We start from the raw sequence: 11,871 nt of genomic DNA on the forward strand, positions 1-11,871 counted from the left end.
AAACTTGAAATTGTCTTTGGCAGGAAGAAGTTAGGTGTGGGTTTCTCTGACTTGGCACTTTCATGTTGCACTTTGCTTGTATTGCTGGGGCTTAGTACAGGAGAGTCTAAATGCATCTTGATTGAACCTTATACATGCAGTTACTTTGTGGTGAAACACCAAAGCATTGGCATATGAACTGGGCAAATATTTGAAAAAACTGGTAAATTTGCTAATATGTTTCTGTGTTGGTATATATGTACACATTAATATATATGTATTTTTATGTATGTGCCTGTGAATATGAATCAATTCATACTCCTGTGCATATACAAATAAATGAGATGAAAGTTTCTGCCAACTTTCAGTTCTACTTTCCTGTCATAATGGTATCTGTAGGTTTAGTCCAAAGTCTGCTACAAAAGTGTTTTTCTATTCACTTTCTTAGACAAGAATAGCTCAAGTGCTAATCAAGTCTGAACTCCAGGTAAGTGATGAGTGAATAATCTGATAGCAAACACTAAGCATTGATAAAATTGATTATGAGACTGTGTGCCAAGACGTAAGGAGGAAAATATATCTTGCTGGTCATTTCAAAGAGAAGATCAGAGAGGCAGGTGGGAGAAGCCTTGGCTTTCACACAGTACACTCTTACCATAGATCCAGACTTTTAAAAGTTGGCACATTTTAAAAGATTGATAGTGTTACTACTCTTATGCCAAGCAGATCCCCTAGGTGGGAATTCCCCTGCTTACATAGCCGGGGTGGAGAAGTGAAGTGAGAAGGAGGCAGCACCATGAGAGGAAGCTGGGTAAAGAGCAACTCACATGAGAGAGATGAAGCACAATACAGGTTAAGAGGCGTGCAGGCACCAGAGCTGGAGCTGGCATCCCTGGGAACCTTTTCCTCACAGAGGTGAGTTTGCAGGTGGGTAGAGGCTGGAGATGCATGGGAAGAGAGTGTAGGTACAAAGCCAGAGCAAGAAGTGAGGAAGGAGCACTGGGAAGAGGCTGTCTGATCTCTGCCAACAAGTCCTCCTCTACATGGGGGATCAAGGGTGTGTGGGGCTGCTGGGCAGGGGCCACCTCCCACAGGAGTGTAGGGCAGAGGGATTTATGGCTGCCAGCAGAAGTGGAATAGGGAGATGCAATCACAGGAGCTAGTAGGGCTGTATGGCACGTGGGCAGCAAAAAGAATGGCTCCCTGGGAGAGCTGGGACAATGCCAATGGGAGCAATGCCTTTCAGGAATGTAGGGAGAGGAATGTAGCAAATGAAAAAATTTGAGTCAGACTGTGTAATTTCTGCTCGGATTCCTTATGGGAAAGTGCCTTGTATGTGCTTTGTCCTGTTTCTGCATTGTTCCACTTGTGTGTTGATACCAGCTGTCCAGGAAAGGCTGAGCATGAAGGTGGGCTGTTTATTTTAGTAATTCTACCGGAAAAGGCTCACTGAGCAAGCATCCTGGGGCATTGGGATAAGCTACTTCCTCACCTAACTCTTCCCCATTTCACATCCTCTGCATGGGAAACATGAAGGGACTCTATATCTATGTGTGTAAGCGTACACATACATACTGTTAAAGCAATGCTGGTGGGTGGTGCCTAGGACATGTAACCCACACACAACCAAATGGAAAGCAGCAGCTTTCCCCAGTCTGCTTGTGGGTCAGTCCCTTCACCAACCAGTGACCTTCTCGCTGCAGACTCTGTAGAACTGTTCACATTTCTGGTTTTCCCCAGTCTAGAATGAATTTACATGCTATTAGGATGCTTTATTTTAGCAGTTACATTAGCCTTTAGCATTTGTTAGCATTTACAGCACCCTGTTCCATTTGCACTCATGGCTTTGTTTAAGAGTACGCACATATTTCCTCAAATACTTTTGGTCTGGGCCACGGAAGATAATCCTGAGTGTGTTTGATGGCTGACACCCTTTGTCCATAACCCAGAAATGCTTTGAAAGTCTAGTTCATCATAGCACGTTATGGTGTAAGGGCACTTGTACAAGTTTCTGCATTATTAGCTGCATTTCAATTTCTATGTGGCTTTTATTCTTCCCAGCACCCCAAGGATAAGTAATTCCTTGGTAAGGCAATGATATTATGGACTGGGGCTATATATCTGAGTGGGTGCAGAGAGGCCTGAAATGACCCTGTAAATCAGGGTCTTAAGCTGTATTATTAACAGGAATGGGAAGAGGAAGAGAATGGCTGAAAATGAATGACAGGTGGGAATTGGATTTCCTGGAATGTCTTCTCAAATTACAGATCAGCAAAAAGACATGGAAAAGATGCTCAGAGACGTGACCAAAAAAAAAGAAAAGCATTCTGTACCACCAAATGGGTTTCTGTCCTGCATTTCCTTGTTGGTTTCAGGCTGGTAAGGTGGAAAGCCATGAGGCTCAGCCAGTTTTTCACATGCAGTCCCTGACCAGTTCTCTTCTGTGCTGCCAGTTTTCGAACTGTAAATAATCTACCTATAGATAGATTTTTGATTGCCCAAGTTACCTGTTGTTTCTTTTTCTAACAGTAAGCATTTTGTTCACAATATTTAAAATCCCAATTAAATCCCTTGCATGTGAAATTCACCTTACTCGTAACTTTGCTTCTACGGCTTACAGCGCTGTGCTATCTGGCCGGACTTGCAGAACCAAAAAAGCCCCATGAAAGAGCCTTAGCTGGACAGCAGGTCAGTGTGACTACAGATTGCAGTTCTTTGGTTGGGATTCACATGGACAAATATCTAGGTATCTAACCTGTGGTTCTTCATTTTTAGTTGATAGGATCTTTCATCTTGGAATCCTTGCATCTTAATGTGTCAGTTTCCTTCTGAAATTTGTTGTTTCTCTCCACCGACTTTGGAAGACACAGTGGATGACCAGCTCAGCTGTGGGCTTCTGGAGACAGAGGAGAGAGGCCTGTGTCCTTCAGAACCCAAAGCTCTACATCAGAGAGAGACAGAGATGAAAGAAAAATAAGACATGATGTTTATAGTCCTTCAGGTGGGAAAAAATAAAATTATTGAAAAAATTATCGACAACTCTTCCTCCTCTCCCTATATACCCAAACAATCTCAGCTAATTCTGCTCCTTTTGAATAATTTTCAGTAACTCTGGATAAAAATAATCCAAGTAGAAGCATATGACTTGGAGCTGTCTGTATGAACTTGTCTGCATGGGTCAGCTATTGTAGAACAGATTAGCATATGAATTTGAAGTAGATCTTTTACACAGAGTCTCAGTGAGATGACTGAAGGAGAAAGTAGTTCTCAGTGAGCCACACTAACCTGATTAACCTCATACAGAGCCTCTGATGATCTTTGGGAGTGTGTTCACTGGCCTCTTTGGGGTTGGCTTACTCTATTCACTGTCAGTAAATACTTACTTTTGAGTGGTTTTCTGACACTCTGGGGAAAGTCACGCTTTGGAAGTGCTCTTTGATCCTTTCTGGAAAAGCATAAACAAAGAGATTCAATACGTAATAAGGATCTTGAAGGGAAAACAACCCTCTCAGGCTTCAAGAATTGTTTTTCCAGCTCCTCAGAGGGACAGAAGAGCTAAAGTTGCCTTGTTGGGAGTAAGGACACGTTGGATATTGCAGCAAGTTCTGTAACACAAAAAAGCTGTGTCAGATCAGCACTATGCGAGGCATGACTGTGAGAGAATAGAGAAGTGACACAGAATCCACAGTTGTGTAGCTTCTCTTAAATAATTTTAGTCCAGAAGATGACAGCTGTGGGGCTGGAAAAAATCTTATCCAACCAGTTGATCTGCAAGAGACCCCAAAAGTCCCCGGCTCTTCCTTCTGTCTTTCTGTCTGCCACAGAGACACAATGAACAAAGAGCCACTGGCAGAGGAGAAGGCTCTGGCAGTTAAAAGGAAGAGGTAAGAGTTCATAGTTTCTAATGGTCAGTTTTCCCATCTTGAGTTTCATTAGCAAGTATGGGACTGATTGCAACGTAATAAAGACAGCCTGCACAGACATCCAGGCAAATGCTTATGTCCCTGCTCCGAGTGCTTTTACAATCAGAATAGCCAGAGGTAGATAAAATGAGGAAATAGACTAAAAACTAAGCAACTCCCATCTCCCTATTTTGAGAACTGAGATTAGATATATTCTTGAAATGAGTATTAAATGTGAATGTCACTATCTGCTGCAAGATGCTGACTCTTCTTGATATAACCAGGATTTGAAACACATATAGGAGACTCCCTTTTGTAAAAAATGAATATACAAAATAATGTTCTCAGATCAATAAGAAAAAAACCCAAGGTGGGGATGTGTGGGGACTACTTCCTAAACACGTGAAGGAACAGATTAGTAGTGATAATTAAGTTGTTTAGCTGAATCTGCAAAAGATTAGTGCAGCAGTTAATTTTATAGTCCTCAATAAGAAAACACAGGGGAAAAAAGAGTCAACTCAGTGTAGCTGGTATTTAGCAAATTATTCTGAAATATTTATGGACAATGTGCCTTGTTTTGACTAATAGCTTCATCTCTGAACAGTGTTAAAACCAATTATGTTTATAGTGCCTTCAATAGGAGAGAAGAGTAAGGGTTATGTTTTAGTTATATCCAAAACATAGCTTCTTCAAAACTAACTATTCATCTTATATTTTCTCTGGCTGTATTTTATAGCTTAGGCAAAATAATGACTAAACATTCCTGGCAAGTGTGGGCCCTCTACATGGTGTTAGCTGTAAACCTCTCTGAAGAACAAGTGCTGAAGCAAAGTTGTCCATCATGTGATGCCTCTGAGCTTTGCAACTGCTCTTTCATGGGCTTGGATTTCATTCCCCAAGAACTCACAGACAAAATCGTAACATTAAACCTGTCCCACAACAGGATCAAGCACATCCGATCCCAGGATCTGCAGCAGGCTGTGAACCTGAGAGCCCTGCTGCTGCAGTCCAACACAATCAGCTCAATAGATGAGGACTCGTTTCGCTTCCTTGGGAAACTGGAGCTCTTGGACTTGTCAAATAACAGCCTGGCTCACTTGTCCCCTGCATGGTTTGGTCACCTCCTTTCCCTCCAGCAGCTCCACCTTCAAGGGAACTCCTACAGAGACCTGGGGGAAAGCTCCCTGTTTTCTGGCCTGAGGAACCTGAGCTCTCTCCACCTGGGCAACCCACAGTTTTCCACAATAAGGCAGGGAAACTTTGAGGGCATTTCAGTTCTCCAGTATTTATGGATTGAGGGTGGCAATCTCAGTCAGTATGAGCCAGGAAGTTTGAAACCGATTCAGAAGATAAATCACATGATCATAAACCTGAGGAACGCTAAAGTATTCTCAGCAATTGTCAGGGACCTTCTGCACTCTGTCACTTGGTTAGAAGTGAGAAATATGGCATTCAATGTACCTGCTGAAATGCCACTATTGAGTGTCATGACAACCTTTTCTGCAAAGAAAATTTCTTTGAAACAGACCTTATTAACAGATGATACTGTGCCTGAGATTGTCAGCATTTTAGAAGACATGCCAAATTTAGTGGAGCTGGAGATGAAAGACTGTATATTGTTGGGAACTGGACGATGGAAAATGCAAATTCAAGCAAAACAATCACAGACTCTTAGAGCTCTAACGATAGATAAGTTATCTATAGAAGAATTTTATCTGTTTACAGATCTTCGTTCTGTAGAAGGTCTACTATCTCTTCTTACCAAAGTGACAGTTATAAACACCAAGGTCTTTTTGGTACCATGCAGCCTTTCAAAACATCTTCTGTCATTAAAGTATCTTGACCTTAGTGCAAATTTGCTTGGAGACCAGAGTTTGGAGCATTCAGCATGTCAGGGTGGTTGGCCTTTGCTACAGACTCTAAATTTAAGTCAGAATTCACTGAGCGACTTAGAAATGACAAGTAAAAGTTTGTCTCATCTAAGAAATCTAAGTGTCTTAGATGTTAGCCTCAATAATTTTGGTGATATTCCAGATGTGTGTGAATGGCCCCAAACCCTGAAATATTTAAACCTCTCCAGCACTCAAATTCCTAAACTCACGACTTGCATTCCCACAACACTGGAAGTTTTGGATGTCAGCTCAAACAACCTGAGGGAGTTTGCACTGCCCCTGCCATTTCTCAAAGAGCTGTACCTAGCCAAAAACCAGCTGATGACCTTGCCTGGTGCTGCACCTGTTCCTAACTTAGTGGTCTTGTCAATCAGAAGGAACAAGCTCAGCAGTTTCTCCAGGGAAGAGTTTGAGTCCTTCAAGCAAGTGGAGCTGCTGGATGCCAGTGACAACAACTTCATCTGCTCCTGCGAATTTCTCTCCTTCATCCAGCACCAGGCCAGGATAGCCCAGGTGCTGGTGGGGTGGCCAGAGAAGTACGTCTGTGACTCTCCGCTGGCGGTGAGAGGGGCGCAGGTTGGGGCCGTGCACCTCTCCCTGATGGAGTGCCACAGGTCCCTCGTGGTGTCCCTGATCTGCGCCCTGGTGTTTGTGGTCATCCTGGTGCTCGTGGCCCTTGGCTACAAGTACCACGTGGTCTGGTACCTGAGGATGACCTGGGCGTGGCTCCAAGCCAAGCGGAAGCCCAAGCGAGCCCCTGCCAAGGACGTCTGCTACGACGCTTTTGTCTCCTACAGCGAGAACGACTCTGACTGGGTGGAGAACATCATGGTGCGGGAGCTGGAGCAGGCCTGCCCGCCCTTCCGGCTCTGCCTCCACAAGCGGGACTTTGTGCCCGGGAAGTGGATCGTGGACAACATCATCGACTCCATAGAGAAGAGCCACAAAACCCTCTTTGTGCTGTCCGAGCACTTTGTGCAGAGCGAGTGGTGCAAATACGAGCTGGACTTCTCGCACTTCCGCCTCTTTGACGAGAACAACGACGCCGCGATTCTCGTCCTGCTGGAGCCCATCCAGAGCAAGGCCATTCCCAAGCGGTTCTGCAAGCTGCGCAAGATCATGAACACCAAGACCTACCTGGAGTGGCCTCTTGAAGAAGAGCAGCAGGACCTGTTTTGGTTTAATTTGAAAGTAGCACTAAAATCATAGATATGAACATTGGAGGCTGAGTTTGTACGCTGGACTTGTTTCCCGTGTCTGTTTGTCCTACTGCCTGTCTGTATCTTGACGAGAGAGGGCTGAGCTACTGTCCATTCTGTTTGTTGCTGTAAGGTTGTTTTCTTTTTGTAGCTGTGGATTATTGCACTGCTTTGGGCTGGAATAGAGATAATTTTTTTCATAGTTGCTCCTATAGTGCTGTGGTTTGGGTTTGTGACCACAACAGTGTTGATTACACAGGGATGATTAGTCATTCCTGGACAGTGCTTGCACAGCATCAGAGCCTTTTTCTGCTTCTCTTTTTGTCTTGCCAGTCAATGTGCTGGGGGCACATGATAATTTGGGGCAGGATACAGCTGAGACTGTGGAACCCAGCTGACCAGAGGGATATCCCATGCCATATAATGACATGGTCAGCAATAAAAGTTGTGGGAAAGAAAGAGGAAGGGAGGACATTTGGAGTTATGGTGTTTGTCTTCCCACATAACTGTTACGTGTGATGGAGCCCTGCTTTCATGGAAACAGCTAAACATCCGCCTGAGGGGAAGTGGTGAAAGAATTCTTCATTTTGCTTTGCTTGTGTGCAGCTTTCGCTTCATCTATTGAGCTGTACTTATTTCAACCCACAAGTTTTCTCACTTTAACCCTTTCAATTCTCTTCCCTGTCCCACTGTGAGGGGAGTGAGCGAGTGGCCACGTGGTGCTGAGCTGCCTTCTGGGGTTAAAACACAAGAATTGTCTACACATGTTAACCAGCAGTGTTAGCAAAAGCTGTTTCATTTAAACATATAATGATAAAAGTTGTTTAGATATACAGACATGTAGTTTATATATCTTTATCTTTGCAAAAGGTTTAGAAGGGAGCTTGCCTAGCCAAGGGTTTTTCTGCATTCTTTGTATAAACCACTTCTAATCAAATGCAATAAAACTCCATTTATGGATTTTTATCCTAGCTCTCCTAGTTAGTGGATCTAAGGACTGATTCTCAGCAGTATTTCACAGTAACTGTAATATAATTGTCCAGATCTCCTGAGGATTGTGACTTCAAAGCTTAATGTAAAAGTCCACTTTCACACTGAGGTGCTCATGTGTTCTGTGGACAGACAACTTCCTTGGTGAAAGACACCTATGGACAATTTCTGTCTATATTGTACCGCAGATGGGAATAGATGTTCTAAACTAGTGTCCAAACAGTCTTCTGACTTGCTTAAATGGAGTTTAAGCCATTCCCAGCTAGAATGTGAGAAACACTAATATAGATGCAGTCTTTCAGTCCATCACCATACTCCTCTCTCTGCTCAGCACCCTGAGCATGGGTGTAAAAAAGATGTTTCCTACCTTTCTGCTCTCTCTGTAAGTGGAGTCTACTAAACCACAGCAGGTAGAGAGCATCCCACCCCAGACGTGTTTCTTGTCAGCTGGGGCCATGCTCTATTGGGTAGGTTTCTGGGAACAAGGCCTCTAATTGCTGAAAAAGTGGAATAAATGGGAGACATTGGCACCATGCCCTTCCTCCAGAGATGGTTTATAAAGAAAGAGTATCTTTGGTGCTATCTGTCTTGCAGCCACAGGAAATTTCAGATGAACCCTAGCAGCTTGAACCTCATAGGCCAAAGAGACAACATCTTCTTTACCACTGGGCTTAGACACAATGTAGGATATTTCCAGGCATGTACAGAAACAGATCTAAAAAGCCTTCCCATCAAAATGTCTACAGCATTTTGCTGTATCTGTGATTAGATCATATCCAGGTTAACATTTTTATTGTTGTGCTTTGGTCTTGGGCATCTAACATGTAGATAATCTGTGTTTAAACACCTCAATATTTGTAACTGTTTTGATACACTGAGAGTCTCATCTCACAGCTGGTTACCTGTCACATTGCTGCTTTTATGATGTTCTCCACTGAGTAAACATGTTAGTGGAAGCAGTCTTATCCTTTTCTGGCAAATAAGAAGGCTGAGTAAACAAATATTCTTCTATTACACCTACAATTAGGCATCACTGATAGTGTAATGCAAAGAGAAATATTTATGTGCATTTTTGCATGTGTGAACACAGGCATAGTGCATTCCTCTAGATGGGAATTTCCCTGCTCACATAGTCAAGGCAGAGAGGTGAAGTGCTTTATTCTCATACATCTTTAAGTGTCAATTTTGTTAATCTGTATTTCTGATTTCCAATGGCAATTTAAAGATTCTTTAATCTGAGTTAAAAAGCTACTTCAGCTGGGCTAGTTACCTTTTAAGACCAGCTTCTCTGACTCCTAAGCAGAACCGTCTGCTCTTGCATGAACATGCTGCGTTTCAGTTCCTCATTGCATGTCTGGGGTAGTATAGGTGACAAACATTCGACTGTTGAGCAGCAAGACTTAGGCATCCATTTTACATAGTTTGAGGGTTTTTTTTGGTTGTTTTTGATTGGTTGTTTTTTTTGGGGGGGTGAGGGCTTTGTGCTTATGGTGTGTTTTTTTTTAAAGAAAGCAAGAGCAACGTGGAGTTGGTGGTTAGGGATCATAACTTTGTCTGAATGTTTTTGAGAAGCTGGGTATTTGAAGCTGGGACTTTTGAGCATAGTGACAGTAAGTCAAAGAGGACTTAAGACAGGGCTTCCTCATAGAGGCCTATCATCTGTCTATCAAGCACACCATAAATATTTTTGCGGTCAGAGCTTTTTGTAAATGGCCATTGGAAGATGTATGAGTTATGATACAGCAGCTCTTGGAAGAGGTGAAGAAAAAAAAGCTAAAGGTAACCTTAGCCAAATGATCAAACAATTTGGGTGCGGTGCTTCAGAATTTGCTGTATACAAAGCCACTGTCTCACTTGAAATTCTCCTTATCTGCTGCTCAACTTTCTGTAGTCCGAATTTCAACTGGAAGCAACTGCCGATATATTTAATAACGAAACAAACTATTGGCACTTCAAACAAAATATTGGCACTTTCTTTCCTTTTTTTTTTAAAGGTATATTCATAATATGGAACAAGTCCTCATTTTCCAGCAAAATCTATCCATAAAAAACAGCAATTTATTTTAATTCCTACTTTGAGAAAATAAATAAATGTTTTAATAATGTGCTGTACTTTAACAGTCTTGCTGTAATGTAAAAAGAGGCAGTATCCTGCAAAAGGATATATAACACATCAGAGTTCAACCAACTGCTATTTTCTCTAGTCTTTTAAAATTATGTACACAATATGCATATTATTGCAGATTGGCAAATATCCAACACTTTATAGTCTCACTAATAATCTGAGTTATATTTTAGACTCAACGAGTAATTAATGCCTTGCATGATGCCTATAGCAGCTGATGGCCAAACTGCCAGTTTGCAGAGCCAGTCCAAAAGTTTCCCATACATTATATGTGCATTCCCACCCCATCTGTTGTTAAGGAAACTCAAGAGGAAATGGAACAACAGGTAAATCTCGGTGTTTTTTCTGAGTCAGAATCAAAGAAAAAGTATTTGGTTAAAATTTTGAAATGTCCTCTTTTCAGGTCTTTTCATTTACTTCCTTTTTTTGGGGGGGTAAGGTTAAATTTAAGTATCTTCTTTGCATATGATCAAAATAAGCTTAAAAAAAGTAAGCTAAATTTTGCTTGCACTCAAGCAGGTTTCTACAGATGTAGCAGCAGCTCTTCAACTATTATTTAATTTACTAACTACAAAGAGAAGGGAAGAAAAAGAGCACTTATTCTGAAAGTGGATTATATAATATTTGTTATTTCATTAAAGAGCAAAATCTACTGCATGGCCTTCCTAAAATTGTAATTTACATCCTTTAAAATGTTCCTCTCATTATAAAAATTATTCCAGGATGTTTTATAATCAAGAAGGAAGATATGTACTTACTTTTCCTAGCTTGCTTGGGGTCTTAGATAAGATAAAACTAAACAGAAATATCACCTTCCCAAATATAATTGTTCCTTAATAATAATTGGTTTTCCATTTATTTAATTGGGCCACCTTATCCCTCCACTGCAGATCAAAACAAAAATTAGCAAGTAATCAGGCTATGGTTTAGAAAATCCAAATCAAAAGCACTCTTGTTAGTCAAAGGATATTGGTTTAAGGATATGGGCTTAACATCCTCTTCAAAGCAGCTTTCTCAGGTCAGTATGTGGTCTGGATCTTGCCAGCAATGCACCAGCCACAGATGCAGAATTCATGAAACCTGGTATTAAGGGTATTGTTATGAAATCTTTCAAATATAAACAACACCCATTGCATGCATCTGCAAAAACCTAGTTAAACCATCAACAAATATTTTTAATGATGGATTATGGATGCTGCCTTGTTTTATAACCAAGCAGTTTCAAATGAATTAAAATACTTAGGATATTTAGAATTTTGTTGAAGTTGAATCCAGTGTCCTCAAAATCCAGACTGGTAGTCATGTTTGCCAGGAGACTTCCAGGAACTGCAGAAGAGGGTGAGCAGTGACAATGCTCCAGCAAGTATGTGATTTTTTTTTTCTGGTTTCTGAAATGTAAATGCAGTGTTGTTTGGTACACCCAAGTATGAGACCCTGGGTCTTCTGTCAGGCTGTAGGGTAAGTATGCCAGCTTTTGAGAAGGGTTCCACACCTGCCTTAAAACTACCCAGCAAACACAGCCCCAGGCATAGCTGGAGGAAATCCTCTGGAGCACACAGGAGCCTGAATCAGCAGACATGGTCTAACATACCACCAGGCACAGCCACAGAGGCTTTGCACAAGGTACGTGGAAGGTGGATTTAAGCCTGGAACTGTAGGATTATAGCCACGTTCGCATCCGTTTGCCTCTCCTAAAGCTGTGGGGACCTCAGCTTGTGTCGCAGAACTGAAATATATTCCATGCTCTTTTTTTTTTACTTTTGTGCTATGTTGTTTCTGAATGT

At 41.8% G+C, this 11,871-nt stretch overlaps 1 protein-coding gene across 1 annotated transcript; it reads left to right on the forward strand.

Annotated features, from left to right (window-relative positions):
* The first annotated feature begins 4,630 nt into the window (after positions 1-4,630).
* On the forward strand, positions 4,631-6,982 carry LOC104387195 (toll-like receptor 2 type-2). The gene has a single exon (XM_009995901.1). The coding sequence runs from the start codon at positions 4,631-4,633 to the stop codon at positions 6,980-6,982; it is 2,352 nt and encodes a 783-aa protein (XP_009994203.1).
* Positions 6,983-11,871: the final 4,889 nt, after the last annotated feature.

This window comes from Chaetura pelagica, unplaced genomic scaffold (genome assembly GCF_000747805.2).
Source record: "Chaetura pelagica isolate M959 unplaced genomic scaffold, ChaPel_1.0 scaffold142, whole genome shotgun sequence".
Classification (NCBI taxonomy): domain Eukaryota; kingdom Metazoa; phylum Chordata; class Aves; order Apodiformes; family Apodidae; genus Chaetura; species Chaetura pelagica.

Coding starts and splice junctions, on each gene's coding strand:
- LOC104387195 (XM_009995901.1), top strand. CDS start 4,631: ATGACTAAACATTCCTGGCAAGTGTGGGCCCTCTACATGGTGTTAGCT.